The sequence below is a fragment of the Lissotriton vulgaris genome, chromosome 11 (assembly GCF_964263255.1).
Source record: "Lissotriton vulgaris chromosome 11, aLisVul1.2, whole genome shotgun sequence".
NCBI lineage: Eukaryota > Metazoa > Chordata > Amphibia > Caudata > Salamandridae > Lissotriton > Lissotriton vulgaris.
Genome location: NC_141699.1, coordinates 606304143 through 606320762, shown reverse-complemented (window position 1 = coordinate 606320762; position 16620 = coordinate 606304143). Strand labels below are relative to the sequence as shown.

General features: G+C 44.5%; 1 protein-coding gene across 1 annotated transcript in view; it reads left to right on the top strand.

Moving 5' to 3' along the window:
* XRN1 (5'-3' exoribonuclease 1) overlaps window positions 1-16620 on the top strand; it is a 1308150-nt gene that overhangs the window by 719782 nt on the left and 571748 nt on the right. The window contains exons 27-28 of the mRNA XM_086943712.1: window positions 10464-10599; window positions 11711-11767. Coding sequence (XP_086799838.1) covers window positions 10464-10599; window positions 11711-11767 — 193 coding nt within the window. The remainder of the gene's footprint in view (window positions 1-10463; window positions 10600-11710; window positions 11768-16620) is intronic.

The window sequence follows — 16620 nt, the reverse complement described above, 5'->3', positions numbered from 1 at the left end:
TTGGGTTTGCTTCCACCATTAGGAGTACTGGGAGTCCCTACTTGCAGGGCCTTAAGGCCTAACTCTGATACTCAGTTCGTAAGCCAGCCTCTTCTCCTCCCTCTCCTTCTCTAATTTTGCCAACTCCCATTTTAACTGCCGTGCTTCTCTCCTGTCAGCTAATTCGGCTTCGGTCAAACTTCTTTCTGAGACACTGCTGCCCTCCCTTGAAAGTGTCCTAGGACCTGTTAGTAGGTTCCCCTCTCCAGGTTGGTACAGTCCATTCACTTCGATGACAGTGTCCCGATCCCCCTCTCCCTCCTCCTCCTTCCCATCTGGGTGAGCTGCCACCCACGCTCTCAAGCTGGTTTGGAGTTCACCCTTTTTAGCACCACGCTTGAAAAACACCCCCTTACTTTGGCAAAATTCCCCGAGTTGGGCCGCAGTGTAGGTCTCCAACTCTTCCAATTCAAATTCCATTTTGCCAATTAGGGTCAGGGACAGCCACTTGGGAGAAGTTAAGAAAGGGGGTAAAGTGAGTTACCTCCACCCACCACCAGGAGTAAATTTGGAAAAGCAAAAATTATCAATTAGGGAGTCCGCTAGGAGAAAACTCCAGGTGTGAGTATATGGCGCACACTAAGCTACTGCTAAGCGGATGCAAGCACAAGCTCTAATCCCACCACTGAACACCAATTATGTTGGACCTGGGGTTACCAGTCCACATAGGGTAGCCTGGCTCCAAGTGGTAAGACCTATCCTGAAGCAATTGTGTTATACTTGCATTGCGCCTATACAGTAACCCAATGCCCATCCACCAAAAAGTAAACACCACACCGTGTTTAGAAAAGTAGAAAATATTTATATTCTCCTTTTTGTTAGTTTCTTGTATTTCTCTTAGTTGCAAAACCAGTACCACATTTACAATTAAATCAGTGCATGTAAATTACTTGTTTCTGTAAACTTTCCTAGTTTCACATAATTTAGATTCTCTGGCACTTCCTGTTTAGTCAAAACATTCTTTAGTAGGTAAACAGTGTGATTAAACTCAATTTACTATACCCTCTTCCACCTCTGAAAGAGAAACAGGTTCGAAGCAATTCTAATATATCCTGTCACCAGCTAGACCTCTACCATTAGCATTCTTAGATTTATCACACAGATGGCGATCAGTACAAGTTTTTATGCGAGAAAGCGACTAAATTACTCTAGTAGTTATCCCATCCAGGGCATAGAATTAGGCAGTCAGTTGTCTCAGTCATTTAATAATTCCCTGGTGTATTCGGCAATTCTCACTCAATGGGCACTTTCCTGCGGCTTAACTTTCCTCTCTCGTAGTACTGTGTGGAAAGTAGTTTAGTTTTGAATGCCTCCCCCCCCCCCCCCTTTCCTTTCTCCGCGGTACTTCTCCTGGACTTTTATCAGGATTCTACTGACTCCGGAGGCGGCAATGAGGCCCACAAAACACCTTGCTTCCCAACCACACCTCCACGGTCTTACCAGGTGATTGCGGTGTTGAATTGGTGTCCGCTCACTTCGCTTACACCTCTGTCACTTCGTTCGGTCTCCCGCCCTCGCACTTCAGGGACTCAGCAGCTGTCTGAGCCGGGAGTGCGTAGCGTTTCTCTCAGCGTCGTTCTCGGCCTTAAGTCCCGCCCTCCTCTCGCTTGTCAAAGAGGGTGGGTGTTGAACACAGGCCGGCCTCCTCTGCTTCCCGCCCCCTTTCTCCCGGCGCTCACTTGGCAGAGCGTACGACCTCCCGCGACGTCACCTCAGAGGAACCAACGCACCGCTGACCAGAACCGGGCCCCCTCTCTACCACCAGCTCTCCTCAGCGGAAAAAGGGGGGGGGGGCGTGGATACTGCCAGTCCGCAGTTGGCGCACCGTTTGGCGGCGGGGAACTCAGCGGGCCAGCCGCTCTACGGTAAGGTTGATTTTCTCTCCGCGTTCTGTGAAGCAAAGTCCTGGGGCCAATGGCGGTGATACCCCTGACTTCCTCCCTTCCTCGTACTTTGTCCGCAGTACGCTTAAGAGTGCGGCAAAGGGGAAGAACATGTCAGTTACGGGACCCTCTAACTCCGGGCGGCAGCAAAATATCGGGGACCCTGAGCGGGGTAATAAAGCCTTGTCCCGCAACAACCCGGCTACTCTCCCCCCGGGTCAGATGTCCCTCACCTGCCAGGCCAAATACAGGATTCCACCTCAAGCGTTCAAAAAGGGGAAAGGGAAAAGAGCGGAACAGTCTCTTCCAAATCGGAGGCTTCCCTGATGTATTCCCCAGAACCACGAGTAACCACTTCTCTCAGGGGGTTCAATGACACTACAAAGGTTATGCGGTATAAGGTCAATAAACCGATGGTAGGGCTCAGTCAATAACTAGGGGGTGACATCCTCAGGAGAGACAGCTGACCCATGGGACAATCTAGACTCTATCAGTGCGCCTTCCTCCCTTGGCTATCGCCTCACTCCTCACCAGGTTCCCTCCAGACTCCCCCTGGTCACTCCAAAATGGCCGCCCTGATACTGGCCTTATATAGACTGGCCTCAGGCTACCAGAACCAGCTGGAAGGTTCTAGAGTTTCCCTACGTTATCCTATGGGTCCATTTCCTGAGGTAATCAGTTGTGGCAGTTATAAGCCACCTTTTTTGTCTCTACATTTTCACCATAATGAGGGACACCTAGGCCTAAAAAATTATAGGGACAAGGAAGTACCTAACCCCTTGGGGCAACACCTAAAAATTCCAGTGGTCATGAAAAAAACAAAGATTAGGAGGCAGAAAGGGAACAAAAATAATTAAATAATAGGAGGGACCACCCAAAGGGCTGACAGGTCTAACAGAGGCATACCCGTTACAGCTATGGGGAGTCCCTAAAGGATTACAGGTCTTGGCAGAGCTCAGAGTTCCCAGAAGGACATCGGAATGTCTATCTCAGGAGGTTAGGCAGTGCAATTTTGTTTATGTTTAGGGTATAGTATAACTAGAACTTCAGGACAGACAGCTGTTTGTTTCCTTATTCCTCACTCCTTAGCCCTCATTCCTTATCTGTTACTTCTCAACTCCGTGGTGGCTTTTGAAAGTTGTCAGGCGAAAAAGTCATCTTAGACCGTCTCCGAGTGAGCAAAGCGAGTGACATTGAATGACCCAAGGGGGTTTCAGGTAGAAGGACATTGTCTCCACTTTCATTAGGTAGACTAATGTATGCAGATGGGCTTTACATTAGTCTAATCCCAAAACATGACTGAAGAGGTGAGAAGGCATATTGTATTCGCTATGGTAAACAACTTGGGTAAATGATGGATAACATTTAGCCTTTGGTTATAATTTACCCATTTACTACATGCTTATAATAGTGTCCTTTCATTTGCACATTCATAGCATACCAGTTTGGTTACAGACAGTATGCTATACATTGTTAGAGGCACAGTATAAGACTGTTTCAGGTGTGGTCATAGAAGTCTGTGAGCAACTGACCAGTGTGGCAAAAATGCATTTTTAATAAGGAGAAAACTGACTAGTTCATGGCTTCTCGGAAGCAGTGCTTCAGATAATCTAATATAAACAAGCATTGGCGTAGCCAATAGATCTCGCCTTTGGGACCTTATAAGCCTTATAGCCGCACAGACATGCAAACAAAAATTATATGAGTGGTAGTGTCAAAGTGACTTAAGTGCTAGGGGAGGTCCTTAAAGGCAATGTAAATGTTAAGAAACAGACAAAGATTATGCCCGGAGGCCAGAACATATGACCGATCTCCTGGGTAAAAGGATTTCCGAACATATATTGCTAAATCGTTACTGAATGGAGTTACTTCCAAGAAGGCAAATCCTTTAAACTACAGTGCAAAGTGGGATGCAGATATACAGCCCGACTTAAAGGGTATACATCGAAGTTTAAATTTGAAAGCTCCGCAGGCAGTGTCTCCTTTAAATGAGATTTCTATTCTATTGATGCACAGTTAAATCATGACATTCATTTTCAAAAGTGACGGAAGTCCCTAAACACTCTTTTAGCCACAGAAAATTGATGGATTGGCGTAATAATACGCACCTGACAGTTCTGGACCGGAGCACCTCACTGACTAAAGATCAAACATAAACAAGCATTTGCATAGCCAATAGGTCTCGCCTTTTGGCTTTATGAGCGTGGGAAGCATTTGCATAGCCAATAGGTCTCGCCTTTTGGCTTTGAGTGTGGGAACTGAATCTGTCTTCAGTGTCTTCAACAGAGGTATGTAATGAAAAAAAAAACATCAGGAGCATGAGGCTTTCCTTTGCAGCCAATCTTTTCACCGCTTTTAGACACAGCACTGCATTATGAAGGTATGAAAGACTTATGGGAATCGCCACATGGTGGCCATATTCTATCAGAAGAATCTCTGATAAAACACTACTAGTTAGGTGTAATGTCCAATGACATCCAAAAAGCTGGTAGTTCCACTTTGTCGCTGGAGTTTTTTGATTTCAAGTCTTCTTGTAATTTTGAGCATTTTTGGGACTCTATCACTGTGCCACTGGACAGGAAGTTGTGCTTCCAATTTAGAGTGTGAGCATTACCACTGAAGTCTTTTACATCCACATGCCAAATACAACAGAGTTAAAACTTTTACCGAACAACTGATTGCGCAGCAAGTGGAGCTGTTTTCAAAGACATTCTTGATAAGTCTGCCATTTTAAAATAAATCCTCTCTTAGGCCGTCAGGCGGGACCTGGGGTTACAGTAACTACACTTGAGAGCAGCAATTGTAAGGCCTACTTCTAAAAGTACATCAAATTACAATCAAACCGCAGCGGGTTCTCTTCCAAGCAAGCGCTCAGCCATATTTTAGAATCCCTATGGATACGTTTCAACGTGGTCCACTGAGAATGAGGCACCCGCTTCTCGCCACATTATTTGCCTGTTTTATTTAGTTTTATATAGCGGGAAATCGATCCATTACAAAAAGACTAATTCATTTTTGGTATGCACAGGGAGAGTCCTCGATTTGCCCAGAATCACAGGAGGTACAGCCGACGCCGAGACAAGAACCTTGTTCCCCACCTCAAAAGTCGGCAGCTCTGGCCGTAGGCCACATCCTCTAGGAAATTTGACGATCGCCAAACAGGCTAGTGCCCCAGAAGGGCCGGTAGAGATGGGAAGTTAATCAGGACATGAAATTCTGGCAACTGACGGACCCCAGCCAGATCTATGATCCCTTCAGACACAAAGCTACCCCTTTAGACACCAAACTTGCCTATTACCCGCTCTCATAACAAATGGACAGACATACGAACAGTGAGGTATGTAGAACACTGTAGAACACTGCTGGCAACTAATGACATGCACACAGGCTACACACAAATAGAGTTAAATAACCACTCTGTCTCAAGCAGACAGGCCTGCCGACAGCAAAGATGTCTGCCACAAGCTACAGGTCACTGGAAGAGTGACGCAGTCCACTCTACATGTCCCAAGTAGTCACATACTGTGCACTGATATCCCCTAATGACAAAAAGAATGATAACGCAGCCCATCGTTTAATCTATTCAACTGACATACCATAAGGCAAATTATGCAAATGAGCACTAACCGCAGGCCATCCCGGCACATCTGACACCCCCACACACTTTATCAACTCCTGGGACATGGCCCCTCTGCAGACTCATAAGATTACAGCTCGGAAGACCCCCTGCTACAGAAAACACAGGACATCAACCGACAACATCAAAGGGTCGCCCACTGCCATAGACCTGCTCCAGGGGATCCTTATTTTTTAACCAGCATAATAAAAGGGCCCTTCTCGGCGAATCAGAGCTGCCAGCCTCAAAACGTAATAAAAATGTGTCTAATCTCCCACTTTCTCGTCGCCCCATAACAAGCGCTGCCTTAATCGCACTGAAAGGGGAAAAAAGCCAGGGCCAGCACGAGCTCCATCTGTTTCCAATTAACGCGAACCCGGGACGCCGGTGCGATAATTTGAAACAGATGGCTCTGATGCTCGCTCCTGAGCACCCTAGGCCAGGTAAAAAAGAAGGCAGGACATGCACCCACCTTGGGTCAATTGCGTGCTGTCTTAATTAGAAAGACTCGTGCAAAGGCCAATAGTGGGAGATAATCAAAAAAAGCACACGCACAAGTATGTGTTTTCGAGTTTAAAGTCCTTACTACAAGCCTCACAGAGCAGCGCATGCGCACTGGCTCTGACAAGACCTAAAAATGGAACTAAAACAACTGTGTTCCTTGACAGAAAAAAATAAAGCAGCGTCTACTGAAGCGACTGCTGGAAATGTGTGATGTGTCATGTCGCACAATGAACAAAAAAAGTTAGGCGCTCTTTCGATTCTCTGGCTAGAAAATATATACCTTTTTGAAAAAGGACTAAAACCCAGAATACAGTAAATAAGCCGAGATTGTAATACATTTGAATAATGCAGATGAAATCTGAAGAGAACACCTTTACCTCAGTGTTAATGTCTCCAGGCACTAACAAGGACACACCAGATGGTTAATGTCAGTCACTCCTCCTCCGCCTCCCAGTCACAGATCAAACAGTCTGCGACGTCTTTAGATGGCTGCACGCAGCTCTATATGGTCCTGAGGGTTTTCTTACGTTCTGTCCACCTTGCTAAATCGTGACAAAAAAACAACACAAAAACAAATAAACAGGCGAGGAGTGTAACGATAAAAAATAAAAAGCCACGCCTGCGTGTAGAAGAAAGCATCTCTCACCGGAGGATGAACTTGTCCACTGTTTGTTTCTTGAAACAAACTCCTGGGAGAGGTAGGGATGCACTTCCCTCCTCTCTCGTAGCTTTCGGTGAAATATAGCGCACACACGCAGATCCCAGGGCTTTCAGACAGCCTCAACTGATAGGCACATCGAGCTTCTTTTCCTGCTCACGTCTCCTCCCCTAACAACGTCACCCTGACAATTACAAATAGGTCTCACACAAACCCCCGTGCCTGTCCATCTTTTTAACTGCTTTGTTTTCATTTCTTTCTCTCCCCTCTCTCTTTCCTTGTCTAGGCTAAGTAATGTGCCAGAGGAGAGGTCTTCATACAGGATTGGTACTTCTAAGGCACAGACACCGGATTTTTTGTTCATGAAATTCCCTTGCACGCACACTTTGCAGAAGCATGTACAAGGTGTATGCTTGGTTTCTGTGCCTAAAACCTACCTGGCGAGTTCAATTCGGGGGCATGACAGCACTGCGGAGTCCACTGAAACCTATTAGGCCCAAAGGACCTGAGAGGAACAAACATGGGGGAGATGTACATTTTTAGTTCCCACAGGATGGGCTGTCGCGCCAAAGAGCTACACTTGGAAGCCTGTGATAACTTCAGGCCCAGTTTGGCATTACTAATGCGTAAAAACATCCAGTCAAGCTTACATCAGTCTGTACGGATGGCATTCTAGAGCCAGCGTTGGGGATTTTTCTGGAGGGTTCAAGCTCCCAGCTGCTGAAACGCGTGACTTTCCCTTCAGGTCAATACTGACCAATAGAAAGAAATGAGGCACAGCGCCTTCAAAGGCGAACCACCGTATGCGTATGCGCAACCGTACCAACAACCAGGCTTGCTTTATTATCAATGAAGAAGTAAGATTAAAAGTTTTTTTTTAAACGCGGCCGCGAAAGTGAAAGCGACCGCGCTGTCATTAGTAACATTATCCAAGGTAAGAAGGCAGATGCCACAATGCGCGCCACTGCTTGCTCCCGACACCAAAACGCCATAGGAAGGAACATTTAGACAAAAGGTGGGACAAACACACGCCATTGGCCAATTGCGTGCTTTCATTTTTTGAAAGCCATACGCAAAGGCCAATAGGATTTTACAACCAGACGCTTGAGTTTTCTGAAAGCTTTCTAAATGTCTGGAGTGATTACAAGAGGCCCTCTCCTAGGGCAGCGCATGTGCGCTGCGTTAGGCGAGACCTAAAAATGACATCGCTGCGGCATTAATCAGGCAGGAAAGTATGCAGAGGGGCTTTACACTCTATTAGCAAGGTCATTTTTAATGTTCTAAAAAAACTATTTTACGGTTCTGCTAGGGCAGTGCCAATATTATTTCAAAATAACTCTTTGTTTACCAGATGAGTTTTTATGTGGGATGTTGGAGTGTAGTTTTATACCTCAGGCCATGATGGCTTGTGGCAAGGACTGTCAAATGAAATGATTGTGTGCGCACTATTATGATACAATCGTGTTACAAACCTTGTGGAAGCAGTTTGACCACACGGTAATACACCAAAAGCTGGTATAATATATAAAGCAGTGTGTTTCAAATCTTAAACACATGGAATAATGTCAGTTGGAACCAGAAAAATATTGCCACATGTTTGATTTGAAATGCACACGACCGAAGATTGAAATGCAGAAAGACTATCCCTCCTCTAAATTGCAATGAGTACTTTATCTTGTCTCGTTTACTTCAACATTATGTGCATATTTTTTTATCTTTCTCATGGCACTAAACGTCTTGAGTAAAAAAAGAAAATCCTAAATTTAGGCCACCTATAAACATTTAGTCATTGGCTTTGCTCAGTATAGCACCCATTTTAGCAATTTCAATGTGAAAAAATAACACCACTTTACAATTGTTTGATACAGCGGCCCTCAGCGCCTTAATTGTCTGCAGTATGTCACTTTATATAAGCATTTAGAGGAAAGGCAAGCAAAGCCTTCACACGTTGTTGGGGACAAACGGCACACGCTCAGCTCTTCTGTCAGCATGGACCTCTCTAATCCATATCTTCAAGCACACTGCCTAAAGGAAGGAAGCCCAGCAAAGAAAAATAAAAAAAACACTGCCATTCATGTGCTTTACAATAAAGTAGCACCATAATTGGCCATGTTGTATACTCTTACCACTGTCTGACTCAACAATACCCAAGCTTGGAGGGCCCTTTGAGCCAAAGAGCCAATTCCGACATAGCTCTTATGATATTTATTATATTAAATTGCATGAGGGCTGTGCCAGAATTGGATTCACAGTGCAGAACAGGGCCCTAGTGAAGACCTGTAGGGCTTTGTTAGCTGGTCCAAACACTGTCCTTAAAGCCGGGTAGATTTGGACGGAGAAGCCTAAAGTACGCATGTTAAACTCGCAGAGTCCAGAGACCGGTCAATTTGTCACACCTACTTTACTTACACAGTGCCACAGCTCTCCATGGCTACACCCCCTCGCTTTGTGAATGCATTTAACAATATAGGTAGCCAGCTGTGCTTCAGCATGAAGCCTTACAAAACTTGAGTTTTTATATTCACTAAACATTAAAATTCAAAATTAAGACTGCTAGATTTTCAATGTGGGTTACGGAATAAAACAGTCTGTCAACGTCCTTCTGCCCCTAAGGAGAAGCTGCCTCTGCCACTACTCTCATTCCTTGCTCCTTATCCATCACTTTTTGTCCATCATTCTTTGCCCCTCCCTCCTCCTGTTCACTCCTCATATCTCACATCTCATCCTTTATTAGTTATAATTCCTGATCCCTCAATCTTCATTCATCAGTTTTCATCTTGCATTTGTCACTTTCAGTCACTTCTCATTTTTCAGTTCTCATTCTTTACTAATCCAGCATCCCTTACTTCTCAATCATCCCTTACTCTCCATTTATCATCCCTCACTCTTCATTCATCATCCCTCACTCTTCATTCATCATCCCTCACTCTTCATTCATCATCCCTCACTCTTCATTCATCATCCCTCACTCTTCATTCATCATCCCTCACTCTTCATTCATCATCCCTCACTCTTCATTCATCATCCCTCACTCTTCATTCATCATCCCTCACTCTTCATTCATCATCCCTCACTCTTCATTCATCATCCCTCACTCTTCATTCATCATCCCTCACTCTTCATTCATCATCCCTCACTCTTCATTCATCATCCCTCACTCTTCACCACTCATTCCTCACAACTTATCCCTCACCCATCAGTTATCACTCATCATCTTTAACTCCTCCTCACTCACTCTTCTTACCACATTCTCTACCCTTTTTCCTCAACTTACACTGCTCATCCCTCCCTCTTAACTTCTCTTCCTCACAATAATGAAGATTTAAGTGGACCGATGTTCTTGTCATAAAAGATGCATTAAACTGACCATTTTAGGAGTACAGAATCGTGAGCTGACCTGCTGGCCAAAATAACTGTGACTAATTTGTATTCAGCAATAAAACTATTTGCTGATTATGCTTAGCATCCAGTCCTATTTATGGGGGATTAACAGCCTGATCGGGTTTGAAATGGAAGCGTAAGCTGTGTTCTCATTGTTTACAAAATAACGTTTGTATGGTACACCTGTAATGATTAAATTAAGATAGAGTGCTACCTTCTGGTGGTATTTCGTGGGTGTCGGTCTTATGATGCTATGAGTTTTTTGGTGAGCCTTTGGTCTCCCTAAACACTATTCTAGGCAGATGGAACACAAACAGCTCATGAAAAGACCTCAGCTGGTCAGGTGTCGTGTAATACTTTGCTTTTGTTTCCGTGTGAACAGTGCTGAGAAGGTTCAAGAAATCAGCGCCTGGCTGAAGGGACACCCTGTGAGCAATCTGTCGCGTTCATCTTGTGATTTGCAGATTCTTGACGCTGCCATTGTTGAGAAAATTGAAGAGGAAATTGAGAAGTGCAAGGTATACATTTTCAGTGTGAGTGAGTTTGTGTATGGAAATATGTTAATTGGTATAACATCTGTGTTTGCTTGGCGTGTTTTAAACCACTTGAATTTTGATTGGTGTCAATTGCATGATCAAAGTCTAGCAGCTCAGAAAGGAAAGTGTTTGCAAAGACGTTTGCTTGACAAATGCCATTTTTCTGTCCCCTCATTTGTCAGTAGGTCTATAGTGTGGAGACATTCTGGCACTAGCTTACTAGCTGAATGCCCACCTACCAGCTTAGTATTATGTTTCCCCAAATCAGCTCTGCCAGGGAGCACCTGTTTCCCAAAGCTATATAACATAACCAATCATTTCCCCTTCACTGGTTCTTGGTATGCATATTGTTTCTTTCCCATACAAATACACAGCTGAACTAGCATCAAAATCCTCTTGAAATTGAAAGACACACTGCTGCTGTGCACATGTTGTTCAGTACATAAATATCACCAAGAAAAAAATATTCCTTGTGAGCTTATTTACCCCTGTGTGTTCAGCTAAGTTTCAAATGAGCGTTTTCATGAGATGCCAGTGGATAAAAATAGTCAGGATTCCTTGTCTTGTTCCTATAGTTCCTTCTGATGAGAAATGTGGACCTCTCTAGAGAGATATTTGGTAGTGATGCTCCTACAAGTCTGACTCCATATATGCCACTTTTTGGTCTTAAGTTGGCTTGTTACTCCAATAGAACCTACAGGCTGAATACTGGAGTTTAGTGAGCTTTTTGCGAAATTTAACCCAGCCTAGTGTCTGTGATGCTTTATTACAACAGGGCTGATAACCTTTCGCATTATATGTAATTTACTGGTGAAGCCAATTTATTTTACTGTTGATACCTGATTGAGATTTTATTTAATTAAATGGCTGTTTAAGGGTGGAGCAGTTCTTAAGTTCCTGGGTTGGAAATCTCACCTAAATCTTCTTATTCGGAGTGTTCTCAGGAAGGTCCATCCCACAATCTGCAACACTTAAGGGATGTCAGAAATATTTACTGTATAAGCCTCTTGACACAGCCCTTAAAAGTAATATATTGTAATTTTAATTATGAACTTGTTGATTAATTAGTATGCTTTGATTTATTCTTCCATAGCAACGAAAAAGTAAACAAAAAGTGAGAGTGACTGTGAAGCCACATTTACTTTTCAGGGTAAGTGTGACCTTTTTTTAATTTAATATTTAAAACACAAATAGATTAAGAAATGTGCCTGTATTACAAAATGTGGTGCAGTACATGTTCGTTTGAGAAAACAACGAAATCACGTTCATAAAAGTTGTGTTCCTTTTGTGCATGGTTTTGTGTTTGTTTATCTGGGAGTGAGTCCTTTTCACACCCTAGCTTTAGTATGTTTGTAACATCTGTATATTAATTGCATTGGTCCAGTAAAAGGAATAATACCTTTATTATATTAAATAGTTGCTTACAACAAAAGTGGGCATTTTATACGGTTTTAATTATTCCAAACCCTGCTCTTGCATTATGATCTCATAGGATTATGTTGCTTGCTGTGCTTCATGGCCATGATTCGTTTTTTCTGTTAACGTTTAATAGATTAAACTTGTGTAATTTCTATTTTCCCAGCTTTTCTATTGCTTTGTTTTTTCTTGTTGTTTTCTTTGGTTTCTGCAATTACATCTATTCCAGAAGTGGCTAACTGTGTGTGGTGTAGGGTAATTGATCTCATTGAAGGTTTTACTTCACTGCTTTGGCACCCCATAATTTTCTGTCTGCTCTGCATTGAGATTGTAACATATCAGAGAACATTCAATGGGAGACCAACAGTTTTGTCTTTAGAACCTCAGCGCTCGAAAAACCTGCCAATATTCAATATGTAACCTATTCACTCCATAACAATTGTTGATGATGGTAGACCAACCAAACATCAACCCCCTTGAATTTATTATGTAGGAAGAATGATGGCATTGACCCCTCAATTTGTTGTTTCTTTAATGCTGTTCTCCTGCTTCAGATGTGTTACCTGTAGAAATGCAATTCACAGTTTCTAATGGTTATGTCTGCTTGTCGATACTTCACCTTTCGAATATCCCAGTTGCCATACTGGATCCAGAAATGTATGACATAACTCTTCTGCACCATATATATATTGTTTATTTCGGGCACTGCCCATAAAACACATCAAATCCAAAGAAGATACATTTTGAGTACTTAAAAAGAATCAGTAAATATAAAAACTTTATCTAGAAGAATATAAAAAGTCTAGATTAAAAACGTTACAAAGGACATTAGTTAAAATAGACAGATAAAAAAGGCTAAGCCTGAGATTATAACTAATTTTGCAAGCCATTTGTGTATCTCCTGGTCGATCTCAAAATAATTGGGTAAACATGACTGGAGGAGCTGTGCAAAATAGCAAACATTTACGAAATACAAGAGGGAAGACAAACATGGATAAGAGTTTGCAACATCTCATATGTGGTTAATATTCGTTTGGCAGAGGCTAAAGTTAGATATAACCTTACTCTCTAAAGTGGTAGCCTGGTCGAGCAGAAAGGCAGTATCGGAGGACAGTGTAAAGCATTTGTTGTACACACTCAGTCAGCAAATGGTCTCACACACTCAAGAACTGAACTCTAGGCCAATTGTTTTGTATCAAAATACTAGCAGCCCGTCCCGACCTTGTCCGGGAGCAATCATGCTTCAGGACCCCCGCCCGCCCCAACGTTGTCCGTGGGTCCCCTGGATCCTTCCTTCATATATTGCAGTATTATACCTCTATGTTTCCTTTGTACGCTTTTGTAACCTGCACACGTCACATTTTGCTTATGTATGGCACCGTTTGCTAGCTGTTGTATTTTGTTGGCTCACGATTCTCACTTTTGTAATGCACTCACTTTTGTAATGCACGGTTTGCTACCTCTTTTGCTTCATTTAATGCTCACTGCTCCTCCCCGCCTGTATTTCACCTACGCTCACCGCTCCTCCCCGCCACTTTTTCCTCATGTAATGCACCGTTTGTTACCTCTTGTATGTTGTTGGCTCACGATTCTAACTTTTGTACGATTCTCACCTTTCTAATGCACTCACTTTTGTAATGTCCGTGGGTCCCCCGGAGCCTTCCTTCATATATTGCAGTATTATACCTCTATGTTTCGTTTGTACGCTTTTGTAACCTGCACGCGTCACTTTTTCCTCATGTAATGCACCGTTTGCTAGCTCTTGTATTTTGTTGGCTCACGATTCTCACTTTCGGAATGCACGGTTTGCTACCTCTTTTGCTTCATTTAATGCTGACCGCTCCTCCCCGCCTGTATTTCACCTACGCTCACCGCTCCTCCCCGCATGTATTTCACCTACGCTGACCACTCCTCCCCGCCTGTATTTCACCTACGCTCACCGCTCCTCCCCACCTGTATTTCACCTACGCTCACCGCTCCTCCCCGCCTGTATTTCACCTACGCTGACCGCTCCTCCCCGCTTGTATTTCACCTACGCTCACCGCTACTCCCCGCCTGTATTTCACCTACGCTCACCGCTCCTCCCTGCCTGTAGCTTTTGTATTTCACCTACCTCATCCGTCGCTCCTCCACGCCTGTCCGCCGCTCCTCACCGCCTGTCCGCCGCTCCTCACCGCCTGTCCGCCGCTCCTCACCGCCTGTCCACCGCTCCTCCCCGCCTGTCCGCCGCTCCTCCCTGCGCTGATTTCCGCCGCTCCTGATGTCAGCACGCACGTCGCGGCCGGCCGACGCTACTTCCAAGGGACTACTTTTTTTTTTTTAGGTAAATATTTTAAATAACGTATATTTTTTATTTTATATAGCCTATGTCCATCTACAGACCCTGCCAATTACAACGATGTATCGGGTGTTTGGATTGGCGCTGTGGTTCCCGAGTTTACCCGCCTCATAGGTTCAAAGTTCTTCCTTTATAATAGTAGTATAGATATAGTAGTTTTATTTTAGAACCAACAAGGTATCAAAATATACTTTCTCAGAATGAGTTACTTTAGTTAAATACTTTTCAAATAGGCAATAGACTTTTTGATTACAGTAGTTACAGTTGTTGCAATTGGCAACACAATTTCAAACACAATGATACATTGAGCTCAATGGGAATTTCTGGTTGAATGCAATTAGTTACTATAAGGATTAATTTTCTAACCACAGGAATGGATCCTAGATTCAGTCAAGGGACATCTCCTGTAAACCATTAAGTTAAAGCGTTTTGGTTACGGTAGTGATTTTTAACGAATATTATTGTATTTTAAAAGTTGACCCTTAGAAACATTTTCACATAGGATCACCAATGTTTTCCTATGGGAGGAAATTCACTTAGCAGGTAAGTAATGCTATTGTTACTTTTTCTTACTCAGTGTTGGATCCTGGATCCAGTACTGGTGCATCTCCTGTAAACAATTGAAGGAATTCGATTATATCATACAGGTGATTTTTAAAGAGTATTTGTAGTTTTTGAAAATCGACACTTGGAAACTTTTCTGGTGAAAACCAGACAATGGATTCCTATGGAGGAAAATTGAGTTAATAGTAAAGACAGTCATAATTACTTTTCGGGTTCAGTGCTGGGCTGAAAGATACAGCACTGGGTTCTCTTCCGATAACAGGTGAGTAAATCGGAATTCATTGTTCGGTTGATTTTAGATGAATATTTTAAAGTTTCATAACTCCACACTTAGAAGAAATTCTGAGTGAAACCAGTCAATGTTACCCTATGAAAGGAAAGAGTGTTATCGGCTTTTGGGTAAGTACTCGACTGGCAGTGTTAAGGCTCTAGGCATAGACTCAGGGGTCTCCCAGGGTCAGGTAGGTACAGTTGTTACACCCTCAGCGGCACAGGGGCAGCCGGGTGCAGAGGTAGTAGGCCCAATGCTAGCCTATGGGCTGCAGGGGGCCTTTGGTTGGTGGCTGCTGGCTAGCAGGCCACGCTGCTGTGGGAGCTGGGCACCTGGTAACTTGCTCAGGGCAAATGGGGAAGTAGATCAGGACAGAGGTTGCACTCCCAGGGGCGGCTGGGTTCAGGGTGCTTTTGAGCCGTCGGGCGCTCAGTGTTATTCAACGGGAGACTAGGAGATCGAACCAAGGCTGCAGGCTCGGGGACGGAGATTCTTCAGGTGCGTTCACCACTTCAAGGGTAAGTTGGGATCTTGGAGAGTTGGGCACAGGGGGCCGTGGGGTGCCGGGTGCAGGGGTGTCTTTGGACGTCAGGAAATCATACCCTCAGCTAGTCGCGGTTGGAGGGGTTCCTGGTTGTGAGGCTGCAGGCGTCATCAGGATCGTCGAGGATGGTCTTTGGGTACTGGATTTCAGGTCACAGTCGCCCGGGGGACGTCTTTGTGGTCTTTGTCCACTCAGGCACAGGCCGGGCTCGGCGGGTGCAGAGTCTACATTCGCGGTTCCTGGCTGGCACCAGGGGTTGTTTCTGTTTGAGCAGAGCCACTGCTGGTGGGAGTCCCAGTCTTTAGAGGATCAAGGCAGGCAGGTCCCTCAGGGTTTTCAAGGTTGCTGTCCGCAGGAGACGCCAGGGTTAAGCAGGAGCAGGTTCAAGGATCAACAGGCCTGTAAGGTTCTGGGGCCAAGTCAGTTGGTGTCGTCCTCTTTTTAGCAATTGCACGGCAGGTCGTCTTGTTTCTTGTTCTTTCTGTTTTCAAATCTGGATCTGAGGAAGGAAGGTTCAGGGTGCCCCTAAATACTATATTTAGGGGTGTTACAGGTAGGGCAAGGGCAGGGACCAATGGGTCCCTGTCCTGGGGTGACTACACCCACTATCCTGCTCCTCTCCTGTGGGAGGGTGGCAGGAGCCTATCTCTGATTGGGCAGGGCTCCCCATCCTCAGAGTTGTGCTTCGCATCTCCTCTCCCACCTGAGGGGTGGGGTTGGAAGAGGCTGGCACAAGCCCTTTCCTTCCTTTGTCTTTCCCGCCTGTCTTCCCGCCAAAAGTGGGGGTCAGAACCGGTGGGGGCCAGTTGCTGAGTACAGCAAGTGGCCTGGAGAAGCTCACAAAGGCGGTATGCCTTTGAAGCTTCCCCT